At 50.2% G+C, this 18,379-nt stretch overlaps 1 protein-coding gene across 6 annotated transcripts in view; it reads left to right on the top strand.

The window, feature by feature from the left end:
- Nucleotides 1-18,379, top strand: part of NCOA3 (nuclear receptor coactivator 3) — a 633,192-nt gene that overhangs the window by 504,774 nt on the left and 110,039 nt on the right. For all 6 annotated transcript variants that reach the window (XM_086932604.1, XM_086932603.1, XM_086932607.1 and 3 more), the window contains one exon: nt 996-1,100. In XM_086932604.1, the coding sequence (XP_086788730.1) occupies nt 996-1,100 (105 nt within the window). The remainder of the gene's footprint in view (nt 1-995; nt 1,101-18,379) is intronic.

Below are 18,379 nucleotides of genomic sequence, written 5' to 3' on the forward strand. Positions count from 1 at the left end.
AAGATGGGGATGAAGCAACACAGAGTGGGGAGTTAAAGCAACACGTGACAAAGGGAGGGCGTGGGTAGTGAAAGCAAAACTGAGTATGACAACAGCAACACTGAGGGCTGGACTGGGAATAAGCCACATAGTCCCAGAGCAATGTGGAGCGTACCTCTGAGAGCACATGGAGAATAAAGCAACATGAAGCGTAGGACATGAGTGAGTGCAACATCAAGGCGGGCAGGGAGAAGCACATGGATGGTAATCGAGTAGACAGGCAGAGAAGTTCATGAGGGGAATGACAGAGAATCACATGCACTTCTATGGAGTGCTTACCTTAATAGTAGTGCTTGAAAACCAAGCAGTGGAAGCATTGAAACCAGCCAATAAGAGATGATAAAGAGGCTGTACTCCATGGGAAGGAAAAACACTAGATTGACAAGCAGGGACACGAATAAGCAGAAATGAGTGACTGGGAAGCCAACCAATTGTAAGCAATTGGGTATGGCTCCAAGCCCGGGTATGTTCTCGGTATGCCCACAATGTCTCACATTAGACATCGCATGGACTATGCATTAAGCTCTGCCCAATGTGTGGATGAGCTAAATGTTAGTCGTTAGAAAAATGGTTCTAATCAACCAGTTTTATGAATTGATTACTTTCAACTTGTGCAGAATTGTATTAGGCGTTTTTATAGTTTTATTTTAGGCTAGGCATATATGGCATTTTATCTGGTGTTCAATCCACCTGGTTCTTCTAGGAACTGACGTTTGTGAGTAAAATGGACTGAATACACCCTAGCTCCTATTTCAGAAAAACCCTGAAAACTGTTTTGGTCACTGTCACAAGGTAAAGAGTGCCAGTGAAATGGATGAGACTTTAATGTTTATCTAAGTCGCAGTAAATGTATCCACTGTTTCTGTAAATTACTACCCTTTCCCAGTTATAAATTAATGTAAGTGGGTAATAAATGTTTATTTAAAACTGACAGTGTTGTTCAAATCTCATCATAGTTTTTGAGCCAGAATCGCCAGGCGCTTGAGATGAAAATAGAAGCCCCCAACAATGGTGGTGGTGCTGTGATGAGACCAGTTATGCAGTCCGCAATTGGATCACAGGTAACACGATAACTTTGAGTACACTCATGACTTATGTACATGGAAGCAAATTTTGTCCACTTACTAAGTCTACTCAGGCTATGCGTTCATATATAATTTTTCAGATTCTATATGGTCCAGTTGCTATTCACCTCTAGCATTGCTTTTAAAGTCTCTCTAGACTCATTGCGACCTTTTTGGCTACCACTCTGAGAAAATACTTTCCTTCCACTGTTTTCCGGATACGATTCACTCTCTTAAATTCCAAGCCCATAGTGTAAAAATTCGGGGGGTACTACTTGCAGGTAGAGGCTAGCCTAACTTTTAATTCTACAGTTTTTGTATGGTAAGTTCAAGTGATTGGAATCTGAGGGGACCTTTTCCTTTAAGGCTTGCATCTTTTTAAGCAGATGTAAAAATGGATTTCATGTTAAGCTTTTTTAGTTGAGGACAATAATTGCAAAAATAAATCTCCTGCATTGGACCCCATATATATTGCATAAATTAAACTTGCGAAAAGACAATAAATGCTGGAATTGCAACCAAGACCCGAGCCGAGCTCACAGCACGTTTTTTAAATGTAACTGCTTGATTCATACTGGCTTCTGATACACAAGCCAGTTGTCAGCTATATTTCACATACCCATAACTTTAACCTTTCCCATGGTAGTGTTGGGTCCCTGGGCCTCAAACTGCGTTGCCCTCTGGACACAACGATATGGCAGAGCATGATCTTCTGACCACTGCAGTAAAAGCCATTCTTTCCTAATGGAAGTCATTCAACCATCTTATCGCATCACACATGGTGGGAAAGGGTTTCATATCTCCAAGGGGCACACAGCTTACAGTTCAAAACCGGTATCTCCACCCAATTTCCAGTGCAGTAGGGTGATTCCTTGACAAATACATAAAACTCACTCTGTAAACTAGCAGTGCAACCTATAACTGGTTCAGAACCTAAAAACACTTCTCCATTTCTAGATAAGATATCCCTACCACCTCTAGTTCTTTTTCACGTTAGGCTCATTTTACTATGCTGGTGATAAAGCATTATGATATACACCTCGGGACAACATTCACTTGTTACATACTAAAAACACATAAGTGATGATAGTTTGGTATCTGCTCACATAATCTTCTGGATTTGCTGCTTTGATTGTAATGTGGTTCGCCTAGACTCGCAGTGTGTTCTCTTAACCGTAACTTGTATCTCGTATCAACTCGAACAACTCTTATATCCAATTGTCATTGCGATAGTAGCAACAAGTGTATGTAAGTCATCAGGGCTTCACGTGTAATCTGTATATCATATGCTTAGTATTACCAACTCAGTTACCCACCCCTAATTTGTATCGCAATGATGTCTGATTGTATGCCTGTTTTCTTTCTTGTAATAAAATATTATAAAATGAAATGCCACAACTGTCATGGCCCCCAATGTCTACATCAGCTGTGCAAACTTCCAGTCTGGTAACTTTGGTTTTGAGGCCTCTATATTGGTCGCCCAGTTCAAATTCACCTACAAGTTGAACTGGAGGTGTCTTGCCCTATGTGCCAGACCTTGTTTGGTATAAGGGATCTGAGGACCAAGTTGGAAATCCACACTTGGGCTTTTTGGAGACTTGGGCAGTAAGAAATAGTAGAAACAGGATAATTTATTGCACTTCCCCCTAATGGGGGTTAGTAATATCATTCTGCCCCGAGTCCAACCCTCCTAAGATATTTTTGCCTTCAGTATGGTGCTGTAGACTACTTTAAAGCCGCTCTAGAATATGAATTTGATATGGTTTCTTAATCCTTTGGTTTTATCGAGTATGTGGACGTTAGAGAGCCTGTAATGTTCGTTCTTATGCTTGTTTTTCTCCAAGTCAGTTTTGGGAATCATGTATTTATTAAAATTCACATGACACTGCCTACATTGATGAATATGATGGTGATAACATGAATCTAGTGGCAGAATCTTTTGTTGCTCGAGACGAGGGCGCAAGATGCTGCCTGATCAGTTATGTGCTAGGCAACTAAGCACTTGTCCTGGCCGAAAGGCAAAATCTGTAATGAAAGTCCGGATCCAGAGATCTGAGCCCTATTTTTGAGAAAAGATTTGATGTGATTGAAAACATAATTCTGGTTGAAGGAATGTGGAGCTGCTTTGATCGTTCTATGTATCTGAAAGAGACACGTTAGTGATAGATTCCTTACCTTAGAATATCCCCAGGCGTCAGACTGGATCCGGAAACTTTTGCGTAGCAATACCCCTGCGCGCCGGTAGGCGTCGTCTGCGGCTCAGCGTCCGTCGTCGGCGTCGTGAGCGCCGGGATGACGTCGTCGGAGTACTTAGACGGCGCCCATGCGCGCTGACGTCAGTTCTTCTTTTTTCCGCGCCAGCTAGCGCAGATCCGGAAGAAGCTCTACCCCCAGTCACTTTTTGACTGAAAATTTTTGATCCTTTTGATCTTCTCTTTAGTCGACTATCTCGACTATCGGTGCCAGGGATGCCCGGGTTCAAGCCTTGTTCGAAGTGCGGCCGACTCATGTCGGTCACGGACCCCCATCGCCGGTGCCTGAAGTGCTTAGGCCTCGACCACGACGATCGATCCTGCTCCGACTGCCGGGCCCTGACGTCGAAGGCTAGGCGGGAGCGGTCCCGCAAGCGTCTCGAGCTGAGGCAGTCGGCCCCGCGCCGCTCCAGGTCCCGGTCCCGGTCCCACGGGAGGTCGAGGGACAGGTCGCGAGGTCGGAGTCATCGGCGTTCCGGAAGTGGACACCGATCGTCTGGTTCCAAGTCCTCAGGTAAGAGGCACGAGAGGTCGGAGCGACACCATCGATCCTCCGACCCGCCCCGACGCTCGCACGACGCGGCCGGGGACTCGGGCGACACCGCCCACGCGGCTCCGCGGGAGTCGCAAGCGTCGCCGCCTGCCCCACACCTTCGGGTCCCTGGGCACGGCGCGTCGCAGGAGGAGGTCGAGAGGTACCTCATGGCCATGAGGGCCCTCCCTCCTCAGTCGGTTCCCGTGGCGCCTTCGGGCCGATCGGTTCCGTCTGGAGGTCCTTCCGGGTCGGGCGCTTCGGCCCCGACGACGTCGGGTGCTTCGGCCCCGGCGCCGCTGACGACTTCGGTCCCGGCGCCGTACGACCTCGCTGGATCCGGCTCCGGGTCCGGGACCCCGCCGGTCGACCCTACGACCTCGCCGGCGCCGTCCCTTCAGGTGTCGTCCCCGGCAGCCGAGGTGGTTGCCGCCCCCAATGTCTCCTACGGTCCTACTCAGGAGTCGGAAGGGCGCCGATGGGCGCCGATTCCGTCGGCCTTTGGAGATTTTTATCTCCACGAGGAGGCCCTGGCTGTTAATCCTGGTCTCCAGGAGCCAGGTGACGAGGAGCAATGGGAGGGGTCCGAGGACCCTCTGGCACGTGATTGCCAGTCGCAGCAGGACTGGACATATGAGCTTGGGGAGGCCAGTGGTATTGACACCTCGCCAGACACTGGATTTACATCGCCCCCGACTGTGGCTTCGGAGGCGGGTTCTGCTTACAGCGTAGTGTTGACGAAGGCAGCTAAGGCCTTAAACCTTCAGCTCCCCGTCGCGGCCGTGAGGACTAATCTCCTCACCGAGGTCCTCAAACAGCAGTCAGGCTCCGCGGAGCCCCTCCTGCCGTTCAATGAGGCCTTATGTGACGTTCTTCTGGGCACTTGGTCCAAGCCCGCCACAGGCCCCCCTGTGGACAGGAACGTGGCCAGACGCTACCGCCCGGCACCGGGCGACCCATGCTTTTTGTCCACCCATCCCACCCCCGAGAGTCTGGTCATCCAGGTCTCAAACTCCCAAACCGCATTCCCGTCGGCCCCGCCCGACAGGGAATCCAAGAGATATGAACAGTTCGGGAAGAAGGTTTTCTCGTCTGTGAGCTTAGGGCTGCGGTCTGTGAACACCGCCTGTCTCTTGGGCCGCTACACCCACACCCTGTGGAACACGGTTGCGGAGGTGCTGCCTAAATGCCCGGAGGAGGTCCAGGCTAAACTCAGCCAAGCCCTGGCGGATGGCCGAGATGCAGCACGCTTTTCTATCCGGTGTGGGCTGGATACTACGGACTCACTGGGCAGGGCGATGGCAACGACGGTGGCGGTTCGACGCCACGCCTGGTTGAGGTCCGCCAACTTCTCGGCCGATGTCCAGGCCACCCTCCTGGACATGCCGTTTGATGGCCGTCGCCTCTTCGGCGACAAGGCAGACCATGCGCGGGAACGTTTCAAGGACTCCAGGGCCACGGCCAACTCCTTGGGCCTTACGGCCCCACGCCAGCAATCGGGTGCCTTTCGCTCCTTTCGTGGCCACGGAAGGGGCGCCCCACCACGTACCGTCAGCCATGCGCCGCAGAATGTCCAACAACGCGGTGGCGGACGTGGGAACCGCCGTGGCGGTGGTCGGGGCCAGCGGCGAGGCCAGTCCACACCTCCCTCAGCAGCACCTGCCTCAAAACCTTCCGAGTTTTCAGGCCCATGTGACGCCTGTGGGAGGCAGGGTTCGCCATCACCTCTCCCACTGGCATACAGTCACTTCGGACAGGTGGGTGCTGCAGATTGTCCGAAGGGGCTTCTCCCTCCCCTTCGAGTCATCCCCTCCATCCATGCCACCTCAATACCACCGTGTGTCGGGGGATCACTTGCAACTTCTGCAAGAGGAGGTTTCGGCCCTCTTGGCCAAGAGGGCCATCGAGCGCGTTCCTGGGCCAGAAGTAGGACGTGGTTGTTACTCCCACTACTTTCTGGTGCCCAAGAAGGGCAAAGGGGGCCTACGCCCTATCTTGGATCTGCGGAACGTCAACGGCTTCCTCCGGACGGAGAAGTTCAAGATGCTCACTTTGGCTCAGGTCCTGGCTGCCCTGGACCCAGGAGACTGGATGGTAGCGTTGGACTTGCAGGACGCCTATTTCCACATCCCCGTCCTGCCGGCCCACCGGCGTTACCTGCGGTTCACGGTAGGCCAAGAGCACTTTCAGTTTACCGTGCTCCCCTTCGGCCTTACCAGCGCCCCACGGGTGTTCACGAAGGTGATGGCGGTGGTCGCAGCCCATCTGCGCAGGCAGGGGGTATCAGTCTTCCCCTACCTCGACGACTGGTTGTTGAAGGCGGGCTCGCCCCAGACAGTCGTCAGCCACCTCCAGACTACGGCCGACCTCCTGCACTTGCTGGGGTTCTCCATCAATGTGCCGAAGTCACACCTGTGTCCCTCTCAGAAGCTCCTCTTCATCGGAACGGTTCTCGACTCGGCGCAGTTTCGGGTTTACCCACCCGAGCAGCGGGTTCGGGATATTCAGGCTCTGGTTCCCATCTTCCAGCCGTTATCCCGGGTCTCGGTCAGGTTGACGCTGCGGCTTCTGGGACTGATGGCCTCCTGCATCCTTCTGGTGCGTCACGCCAGGTGGCGGATGCGGGCTCTGCAGTGGGACCTGAAGTTTCAGTGGGCCCAGCATCAGGGCAACCTGTCCGATCATGTCCTGATCTCAGAGGGCACTGCGAGACAACTGCAGTGGTGGCTCACGGACCGCGACTGGGTCAGTGGCAGACCCCTCTCCCTACCCCAACCGGAGCACGTAGTTGTGACGGACGCGTCCCTCCAGGGCTGGGGAGGCCACATGGGAGAGGCGGAGATCAGAGGCCTCTGGTCTCCGGCGGAGTCCCGGCTCCATATCAACCTTCTGGAGCTGCGGGCGATTCGTCTAGCACTGAAGGCATTCCTCCCCTCTGTCCGGGGGAGCGTAGTGCAAGTGTTCACCGACAACACCACCGCCATGTGGTACTGCAACAAGCAAGGCGGGGTGGGGTCGTGGACCCTCTGCCAGGAGGCTCTGCGCCTCTGGCAGTGGCTGGAACATCAGGGCGTGACCCTGGTGGTTCAACACCTGGCAGGCTCTCTGAATGCCAGGGCGGACGAACTCAGCCGCCGGTGCATGATGGATCACGAATGGCGTCTGCACTCGGACGTGGCGCAAGGTCTCTTTCGGCAGTGGGGAGAGCCTTGGTTAGATCTATTCGCCACAGAAGAGAACGCGCAATGTCATCAGTTCTGCGCGTTGGAATTTCCAAGGCGGCACTCGCTCGGAGACGCTTTTCGTCGTGAGTGGAGCTGCGGTCTGTTGTACGCCTTTCCGCCTATACCACTTCTGCCCAGAGTGCTGAAGAAGATCAGGCGCGACCGGGCCCAGGTCATCCTTGTGGCTCTGGACTGGGCACGAAGATACTGGTATCCCGAGCTACTCAGCATGTCAGTCGATCCCCCGATTCGTCTGCCTCTTCGGGAGGACCTTCTGTCGCAGCAGCAGGGGACGGTCCTGCACCCGAACCTGTCCAGTCTCCACCTACAAGCTTGGAGATTGAGCGGCGGCAGTTGAGGCCATTTGACTTGCCTCCTGAAGTCTGTGATATCATTCTGGCAGCCAGGCGTCCCTCCACAAAGTCGGTATACGCCTGCCGGTGGAACAGATTTGTGGCATGGTGCACAGCAAAGGCTGTGGATCCTCTCTCGGCACCCCTTTCGGAAGTGCTGCTCTTTCTTCTTTCCCTTGCCCAGCAGGGCTCTGCTCTGGGCACTCTTAAAGGGTACCTTTCTGCTCTATCAGCCTTCCTGAGGCTACCAGATCAGCCTTCTTTATTCAAGTCCCCTATTGTAAGTAGATTTCTGAAGGGCATCACGCACATGTTCCCTCCTGTTCCCTTCGTGATGCCCCAGTGGGACTTGAATCTTGTTCTCACTTATCTGATGTGTGCTCCCTTTGAGCCACTGCATAACTGTCCTCTTCGTCTCCTTACTCTGAAGACTGCCTTCCTGTTTGCCATCACCTCTGCCAGGAGAGTGAGTGAGCTCCAGGCTCTTTCTTCTTCTCCACCTTTCCTGTCTGTCCACCCTGACAAGGTGGTGTTACGTACACGACCTTCCTTTCTGCCCAAGGTTGTCACGGCCTTCCACATCGGGCAGTCCATTACCTTGCCCACTTTCTTTCCGCCTCCGCATCCCTCGAAAGAGGAAGAGAGGCTCCACCGTCTGGATCCAAAACGTGCGCTCTCCTACTACCTAGATCGCACACGCCAATTCCGGGTGGATGACCAACTCTTCGTTGGTTACGTGGGCGCGAAGAAGGGTAAGGCTGTGCACAAGAGGACCATCTCTAGGTGGATCATCTTGTGTATCCAAGCATGTTACTCCATGGCGAGGAAGGAGCCCCCGGCTGGATTGCGGGCTCACTCCACTCGGGCCACGACAACTGCCCTGGGCCGAGGTGTCCCCCTGCAGGACATCTGTCAGGCAGCCACGTGGGCCTCGCTGCACACGTTCGCAAGACACTACTGCCTGGACAGTCAAGTCCGGAGGGATGGCTTCTTTGGCCGTTCCGTCCTCCAGGACTTTCTGGTGTGATATTGGTTCGCAGACCCACCACCGGGGTTGGTATTGCTGGGGTATCTATTCTAAGGTAAGGAATCTATCACTAACGTGTCTCTTTCAGATGCACAAGTTACTACTTGTGTAACGATATATCTGTAAGAGACATTAGTTAGTGATAGATTCCTTACCGACCCACCCATCCTCCCCGTTCTGCGAACCGATATCTAGGGTTAAGGTCATCCCCTTTCAGGGCCCTAGTTTCATGGCACCAGTGTTAGTTCTATCATGGCTCTGCGTATCTGGCGCGGAAAAGCTGTGTGTCAGAACTGACGTCAGCGCGCATGGGCGCCGTCTAAGTACTCCGACGACGTCATCCCGGCGCTCACGACGCCGACGACGGACGCGGAGCCGCAGACGACGCCTACCGGCGCGCAGGGGTATTGCTACGCAAAAGTTTCCGGATCCAGTCTGACGCCTGGGGATATTCTAAGGTAAGGAATCTATCACTAACTAATGTCTCTTACAGATATATCGTTACACAAGTAGTAACTTGTGCTGATGGGCAAACCGTATCTCCAGTCACAAATCTAAGCAATCCAATTGAAATCACAACCAAAACAAAGCAAACTTTGTTTTTGTCTACAGACTGCTACAGACCAAGCTCAAAACAGTCCTCTAGAAATGTATACAGCCTTAAACTATGTACACTTCTGCAGTGGGAGAAAGTAAGACACTTTCAGTAGGCTTGGCAAGAAATTGACATAGTTGGGTGTGTGTAAGAAAGTGGCTCTATATATACTGGACCAAAGTAAGCCACAGTGTGTGTGTGTATAGAGTCCTGAGTTTCCAGAGGTATGGCCGAGGTTAACGTTAGATATAACCTTACTCTCTAAAGTGGTAGCTTGGTCAAGCAGTAAGGCAGTATCAGAGGACAGTGTATAGCATTTGTTGTACACACTCAGTCAGCAAATGGTCTCACACACTCAAGAACTGAACTCTAGCCTAATAGTTTTATATCAAAATATATAGTTGTTTTATTTTAGAACCAACAAGGTATCAAAATATACTTTTCTCAATATGAGTGACTTTAGAAAATTACTTTGCAAATAAGCAATAGACTTTGTAAGTACAATAGCTACATTGGTTGCAATAGGCAACACAATTTCAAACACAATTTAGCATTGAGCTCAATGGGCTTTTCTAGGTAAATGCAATTGATTACTTTATTGATCACTTTATGGATTACTTTTCTAACCACAGGACTGGATCCTGGAATCAGTCCCGGGACAGAAGCTGTAAACAGTTAAGTAAAAGTGTTTTGATTACAGTGATGATTTTTAAAGAATATAATAGTATTTTCAAAGTGGACACTTAGAAATTTTTCAGTGAAAACCAAGCAATATTATCCTATGGGAGGAAATTCAAGTTACTGGTAAGTACAGTTATAGTTACTTTTACGGCTCAGTGCTGGGCTAAAAGGTGCAGCACTGGTTTCTCTCCTGATCACTGGTGGGTAAATCGGAATTTGTTATTCGGCTGATTTTAGATGAATATTTTAAAGTTTCAAAACTCCACACTTAAAAGAATTTCCAAGTGAAGCCAGTCAATGTTATACCATGGAAGGAAAATGAGTTATTGGCTTTTAGGTAAGTACTCGATTAGTAGAGTTAAGATTCTGGGCATAGACTCAGGGGTCTCCCAGGGTTGGAAAGGTACAGTTGTTGCACCCTCAGCGGCACAGGGGCAGCCGGGTGCAGAGAGAGTAGGCCCAATGCAATCCTATGGAGGTTAAAGGGCCTTCGGTTGGTGGCTGAAATCAAGCAGGCCACGCAGCTGTGGGAGCTGAGCTCCGGGTCACTTACTCAGGGCAAGTGGGGAAGTAGAGTAGGGTAATAGTTGCACTTCCAGCGGCACTCGGGTGGCTGGGTGCAGGGTGCTTTTGAGCCGTCGGGCGCTCAATGTTATCCAATGGGAAAGTTAAAAAGTGAACAAAGGCTGCAGGCTCGGGGACGGAGATTCTTCAGGTGTGACCACCACTTCGAGAGGTAAGTTGGGATCTTGGAGAAGAGGTAGGTAACCCAATGGAAGGCACAGGGTGTCGCAGGGCGCCGGGTGCTGGGATGTCTTTCGGCATCGGGAAATCTACCCTCAGCTGGTCGCGGTCCTTGGTTCTGAGGCTGCAGGCGTCGTCTGGGTCGTCGAGGAGGGGCTTTGGGCACTGGACTCTGGGGCACCGTCACCGGGGGGACGTCCTTGTGGTCTTGGGTCACTCAGGCACAGGCCGGGCTTGGCGCGTGCAGAGTGGGCTAGATTCGCGGCTCCTGGATGGCACCAGGGGTATTGCTGTTTGAGCAGAACCACCTCTTGTGGGAGTCCTAGTCTTTTTAGAGGGCCAAGGCAGGCAGGTCCTCCGAGGTTTTCGAGGTTGCAGTCCGCAGGAGGCGCCGGAGTTTCGCAAGAGCAGGTTCAAGGATCAACAGGCCTGTACGATTCTGGGGCCAAGTCAGTTGGTGGCGTCCTTTTGTTAGCAGCTGCACAGCAGATCTTCTTGTTTCTAGTTCTTCTTCTTGTTGCAATTGGGATCTGAGGAAGGAAGGTTCAGGGTGCCCCTAAATACTAAATTTAGGGACATTAATGGTAGGGCAAGGGCAGGGACCAATGGGTCCCTGTCCTGGGGGAGTACACCCCCTAGCCTGCTCCTCTCCTGTGGGAGGAGGGCAGGAGCCTATTTGATTGGGCAGGGCTCCCCATCTTCAAGTCATGCTACACCTCACCTCTCCCACCTGAGGGGTGGAGTGGGCATAGGCTGGCACACCCCCTTTCCTCACTTAGGGTTTCCCGCCGTACTTCCTGCCAGAGTGTTGGTCAGAACCGGTGGGGGCCAGTTGCTGAGTACAGCAAGTGGCCTGGGGAAGCTCACAAAGGTGGCATGCCTTTGAAGCTTCCCCTGCCCATCCTGGGGGAGGAGGCTTGGCACCTCGTCCCAGGATGTGCATTGTTTCAGGCCCCGAGAGTGGTAGGCTCTCGACCCAGGGGTCCACAAGCATGTCTGGTGGTGGCAGCCTCGGTAGCCACGCAGTCCGGACACTGGGAGTTGGTTAGGTTTCAGGGGGCATCTCTAAGATGCCCTCTGTCGTGCATTTTACATTAAATCCCACATTTGCATCAGTGCAGGTTTAATGTGCTGAGAAGTTTGATATCAAACTTCTCAGTCTTTAGTGAAGCCATCATGGTGGTATGGAGTTTGTAATGACAACCTCCCAGCACCATATTCTCTTAATGGCAGCACTGCACTTACAGTGCCCAGGAACGGCCCTGGGTACTGTAGGGGCACAGGACTCCTGCACCTGTGCCCACACCACTGGCATAGGGCACACAGCTAGAGGGGTGACTGATGGATGCCAGGGTAGTGAGCTTGTGGACATGGCACACAGGGATGTGTGCCATGTCTGTTCTTTGTTTAGTTCTGTACTTAGACACTCTGCCTGCAAAGGCAGTGTGTGGGTGTCAGGGTACAGAGCCCCTAAGGGTGGCACAATAAGTGCTGCAGCCCTTAGGGGTCTTCTCAGGTCACCATGCCCTTGGTCCCTAGAGTACCATTTACTAGGGGCTGACGGTGGCCAGAGATGCCAATTGGGTTTCAGCTTCAACTCCGTTTTAGGGAAGGAAAACAGGCCCTGGGCACCTCTTTGGCAGGTGCCCAGGGCACACTCAGTCAAAGCACATCAGCAATTCAGCAATAAGTGGGGGGCATACCTATGCAAGAAAGATGGTACTTTCTCACACGTGTGTTATCCTCAAACCAAGTTAGCAATACTCTGCTAGGAATCCATTGTCCTAGCAAAGAAAGACTTCGAACAAACACTAGAAGAGGTGGAGATGAAGGATAATGCACTTCAAAAAATAGATGAGATCGTTATATCACTCGAGTTACTGAGCCTGTAAATTATATTTCATAGGTGAGATGTATATTTAAGTGTGTAGCCTCATCGCGCACTTGAAAATTGAACAAAAAGTTAAATAAAAAAATGTAATAACTCCTAATGCAATTGCGCCCTGCAACTTGCTCAAAAGGCAGTTTTTATTAATGGACTTATAAACTTCCTTTTACACATCATCATAGGCTAAAGAAGTGTGCAATACAAGCTGAAGAGAGAACTATTAAATAAAGGGACAAACCTTTGTAATGTGCCACACAAATATTTATCAAGTGTTCGTTATTGTTAGAAGAGTTCCTAAGGTGAACCTATTCCTTATTAGCATGATACCCTATTTAAGGAGGTCTGCAGTCTGTCACTCAGACTATTGTCTTTTGTTTGAGACACACATTGAACTAGCAAACATTGAATTACTAGAACATAGCAAAGGAATTGCCATACATTTCAAGCCCTTGAGAGCTGCTGGATTTAAGATGCAGGCTCATTGGAGGTCAATATCAACTTAAAATCAGAAAAGCTGAATACTCTTTGCATTATGTAATTGAGGTGCCCTTTGGTTTGAAGGCCTCTTTAATTGTCAATATAAAGAAACCGTAATTTGTGATACGTTAATATCAAGATGTTGCGTGTCTGTAGAAAAATCCCTTAATGCAGTTACATGAAAAGCTCATTGGGCTGGATTGGTCAAGAGTTCCTGTATTCTTGCCCTAGACCCCTTCATTCAAAGAGTAATGTACAATAAAACGTTTGAATGTTGTGTGATTATAGTGCCTTTATTTTTGACAACGCAAATATGGTTCCCTGATATGTCGGTGGTCATAGACCACACTGGATGCTTCAGTCAGACCAGCTTTTAGGGGCAGAGTGGATGAATCCTCCTCGGTAACCAAGCTCTTGTAATCCATTTTGCCAATAAATCTATTAATTGGATAAGGAATGTCTGCCAGCGTTATTCAGTAGTAAGATTTGATATTGAGTGGTCAGAAAGTCGGCAGGGCATCTGTGATGGTGTTGAACTGCTCCTGAAGGAGGGGAAGCTGGTGGATTGGCTAGTGAGTCTGGGCCTATGCACAACTGTTCCAGGGGTACTTCAATTCAATTGAAGTACAGCCCTGATGGTTCTCTGACTAGCAATCCTCCCCTCAGGAGAGCCTCTGGGAGAAGTCTTGATGGGGGATTTTGCTCTGAAGGATGTTGACTGACTCAAACTTGGGAACATAGTGGAGCCACTGGGTTTGTTGCGTTCTTGCCTCATTGTTGATTCTAGTGTCACCTATAGTGCCAATGAGTACAGAACAAAGTTGATTTTTCATGTTGACCAGAGGCAGGCCAGGTTTTAGATGTTCTTGATCACAGGATGCTAATCGATCTGGTATTCTGTTATATGCCCCTCAGCAAATAAAGTTCCTATCTTGGAATATGGCCAGGGAGTGGTGTGACTATGTAGACCATTACAATTTATAAATTATTCAAAATTACTTGGTCAATCACTCCTATATTTCTTTCTGATTTTATCATCGGACACCCACTCATAGCATCCGCAGGCCCATCACTCCTGAACTCACAGCCCCCAACCACAACCCTCCTAACCTAGCTCATACAGACATAGATCCCTCACCCACACATTCCAGCGATACCCCCTCCCCCCCTACAACCTCACCCTGTCACCCTCCCATACCACACCCATTCCCGTCACCCCTGACACCGCAGCCTCAAACCACACCCATTCTAATCCACCCCAACCCCTAAACTACATGCACCTCTCCTTTACTCCCGACACCCCAGTCACTCATCCACCTACCATACCTACCTCACTCCCGTCGAGCACAGACATAGATTACTTACCCTCTTACACCAACCCCACCCCTTCCCCCCACACACCAGCCCTCATCCACTTACCCACCCCTAATACCACAGCTCCCACCCAAAAAGACATGCACCACCCCTCTACTCCCGGCACCTTAGTCATTCCCCCACCTACCATAGCTATCCCACATCCCGCAAGCACTGACATAGATCTCTCTCCCTCTTACAACAACAACCCCACTCCTTCCACCTACACACCAGCCCTCATCCCCGTTCCTCTCACCCCTGATACCACAGCTCCCACCCGCATCCCGACTATCCTAGATCAACATCAGACCGACACACACAAAGGCAAACCCCACCCTTTATCCCCACCCATTCTCAGCCCCCACTTCCTCCCACTAACTGATCACACAGAACACTCCACCTCCATCAGCCCAACTCGACCCTCTCTAAATAGAACCATCTACATTCCCACTACCCCCCCCAGTCTTACCCCCCATCACCCAACCTCCACCCACTTCACCACTAATAAACGCCCATCCTCCACCATGCAGTCTACGCCCACAACCAATACTCTCATCCACACCACCAACCTCCCCCCTATGTCACCCACGCCTGACCCTCCCACCCCCACCTCCAACACATGTCCCTCAGTGGACCACATTACGGCCTCCCTCCTCCAACTCAAAGAAGACATGTACAGCATCAAACAACAACTACTCTGTCTATCACACTCCAGCCACCCCCCACCCAACACTCTTCAACAGATCAAACAAGACATTCACATCATCAAACATTTACTCAGCACACACCCCCGACACCACTCACGCGTCTCCACCATCACCTCCCCTCCCAACTGGTCCTCCACCCGGGCGGCGAACTCACGCACTCGACTTCCACCACACTGGACCTCAATCCCTGTTCACAATCGTGAAAACCGCCCCCTTCGCTCCTGCAACCCTCTTTCGGACCTAGACACAATCACCCTCCTCCGCTCCTATGACCCAGCTCCCCTCAGCAACACACCCGAGACACTCACTGCCATACCTACGATTCACTCCAATCCCCTTAGACCCCCCACACTGAACAACAGAGTCGCTATCCATAGTAACCTGAGTAAAGTCCCCCTCGCCCTAGAGCACCCTTCCACCCTCGACACACCCCGTCTCAAATGCACTCTCCTAAACTGCAGATCAGCCGCTAGACACTCCGCCGCTATCGCCGATCTCATCCAAAAATTGGATCTGGACTTAATCATCATGACTGAAACATGGCTAACAGAGTCTTCTACACCTATAATGGACATTCTGGTTCCCCCCAACTACCTCATCACTAGACTTGACAGGTCTGGCAATAAAAAAGGTGGCGGAATCGCATGTATATACAGGAGCAACCTCTCTGTACTGAAAGTATCTTCACCTTCCCCGCCCTCCCCATCGTCCTGTGAATACATCAGCCTAGATATTATCAGTGAGGGCAAACCGATCTGCACTCTTCACGGCGTTTACCACCCACCCGGTGACAACCTCACCTTCTCCCAACAAATCATGGACATGATCTCAACCAACGCCGGGCGGCAACTCACACAAATATACCTTGGGGATTTCAACCTCCACTGGAATGATCATAATGATGCTGTGGTAAAGGGTCTGAAGAATTTCCTCAACGCCCTTGACCTTACACAAATTTGCAACAGTCCAACACACAAGAAAGGCTCTATCCTCGACCTCATCATCTCCAAAGAGGCCGCTATCCAACTCGAATCTATCCAACCCTGTGACTGGTCGGACCATCATATCATCACGTTCTTCATCAATGAAAAAGTTAAATTTAACCCTATCCAATCCGCCAGGCCCAAAGTCTGGAAAAGAGACATGAAAAAACTAAACTCAAACTCTCTGCCCTCCAACAGCTACAACTTACTACTTCCTCCGGCTGGCGTGAAGGACGTCCAATCCTTGACTGATCACTATCTTAACAATATGACCGCAATAATTAATGAAGTCGCGCCCTTGCAGCTAAAAAAAGACACCACAAAAATCTCCAATCCCTGGTATGACGGGAGTCTCAATGACGATAGACGTGCCATGAGATTGGCAGAGCGCTCTTGGAGATCAGCCCCCTCTGCACTGAACCTAAAAAACCTGAAGAAAAAGAGAAATGCCTACTTCAGGAAAATAAAACTATCTAAATCAGACTTCTTCAGCCGTCAGCTAGACCAAGCCAAAAACCGTCCGAGAAAGCTGTTTGAGCTTATCCGATCACAAACCAAAGAACAACCCCAACCACTCAACACTATGTGCAATGCCCCTTCCTGCGAAGACTTCGCCGCTTTCTTTAACCTAAAAACGGATAACATAAAGAATGATCTCCTCATGGACGCAAGCCTCTATCCCAAACCACACGGCATAACACCCACTAAACCAAAAAACAATGCAACCTGGTCAACCTTTGTCACCTACACGGAAGAAGAAATTGGCAAACTGCTCAGCACTCTGAAACCATCCAATCACCTCACGGACCCCCTTCCTGCTAACGCTGTAAAAGCTCTTACCCCGTCGCTCCTTCCACTCTGGACCAAAATCATTAACAGCTCACTTCAACAAGGAATCTTTCCCGACTCCCTCAAAGTTGGACAAGTAACACCTTTGCTAAAGAAACCTACAGCCGACCCTTCTGACCTAAACAACTACCGTCCCATTACCAACATTCCAACTCTTGCCAAACTGCTAGAAAAATGCGCACAAATACAATTGACTAATCATATTAATCAATTTGATCTCCTCAACTCTCACCAATCAGGCTTCCGAGCCAATCACAGTACGGAAACTGCCATGATTCACATAATCGATGACGCCCTCCAAATCCTAGATCATAACGATACCTGCCTCCTCATCCTCCTTGATCTCTCCTCCGCATTTGACACCGTCAAACATGAGAACCTACTCGAACTATTAAACACAAGAATGGGCCTATCTGGAACTGTGCTCAAATGGTTCACTTCTTTTCTGCATAACAGATCGCAGAAATTCAAGAGCAACAACTTGATGTCCGCACCAAGACCTGTATCGCTAGGCGTACCACAAGGATCCTCCTTATCCCCAACTTTGTTCAACCTAGTTATGGAACCTCTCACTACCTTGCTGCAAGAATCCAATGTACATTTCCACATGTATGCTGATGACACCCAACTCTATCTCAAACTACAATCACCCAAAGACATCACGCTTTTGAACTCAACAATCAGAAGCACCCAATCCTGGTTGGCCGCTAATCATCTCAAACTCAATGCCCTTAAAACAGAGTTCCTCCTGATCGCCCCTCCCGCGAAGATCACTACCGCGCAAATGTGGCTTAAAGACCTAACGGCACTCAATGTCCAACCCACCATCGTGGACTCAGCAAAATCCTTGGGCATAACACTTGACACCAATCTCAGCATGCAGGAACACATCAACAAAGCAACTAAGGGAGCAAACTACCAAATCAACACCCTGAGGAAACTGAAACCTTTCCTTCCAGCCAAAGACTTCCAAACTGCGGTACAATCACTAGTCATACCTCGAATAGAATATGGCAGCACCGCCCTTTGCGGTCTCCCCCTAGCCACTACGGCACCCATAAGAGCCTCTCTAAACGCCGCAGCGAGACTTATCACTGGATCAAAAAAACACTCTCACATTTCCCCTGACTTCAAATCCCTGAACTGGCTGCCGTTTGAAGCCAGAATACACCTGAAAATCGCTTGTTTGACCCACAAGGCTGTGCACCTGAGCTCACCTAGATACCTCGCTCAGAAGCTGACGATTTCTGGAGGCTCCAGGAACACTAGAGGCACAAACAATCTTTTGCTAAAGCCTACAAGATTCCGCAAGGAAAAAACCTATAAACGCTCTTTCTCAGGAATGGCCCCCAGGATTTGGAACTCTCTCCCCCCTGAAACAAGGCTCATCACCTCTACCATACTGTTCAAGAGAGAAGTAAAAGCAATCCTCATGGCTAAATACACTTGAACGACTATTGGGGAAAAACTACAAAGACTCGATACTCATCTGTACTACTTGTTCGAACCCTTGGATCTTATGTATCTTATATCCAACATATCTTATGTTGACTCTGAAATTGATTTACTTGATTGTGTTATGATATCACTTCGATGTACTTCTAACATGAT

This window comes from Lissotriton vulgaris, chromosome 7 (assembly GCF_964263255.1).
Source record: "Lissotriton vulgaris chromosome 7, aLisVul1.2, whole genome shotgun sequence".
Classification (NCBI taxonomy): domain Eukaryota; kingdom Metazoa; phylum Chordata; class Amphibia; order Caudata; family Salamandridae; genus Lissotriton; species Lissotriton vulgaris.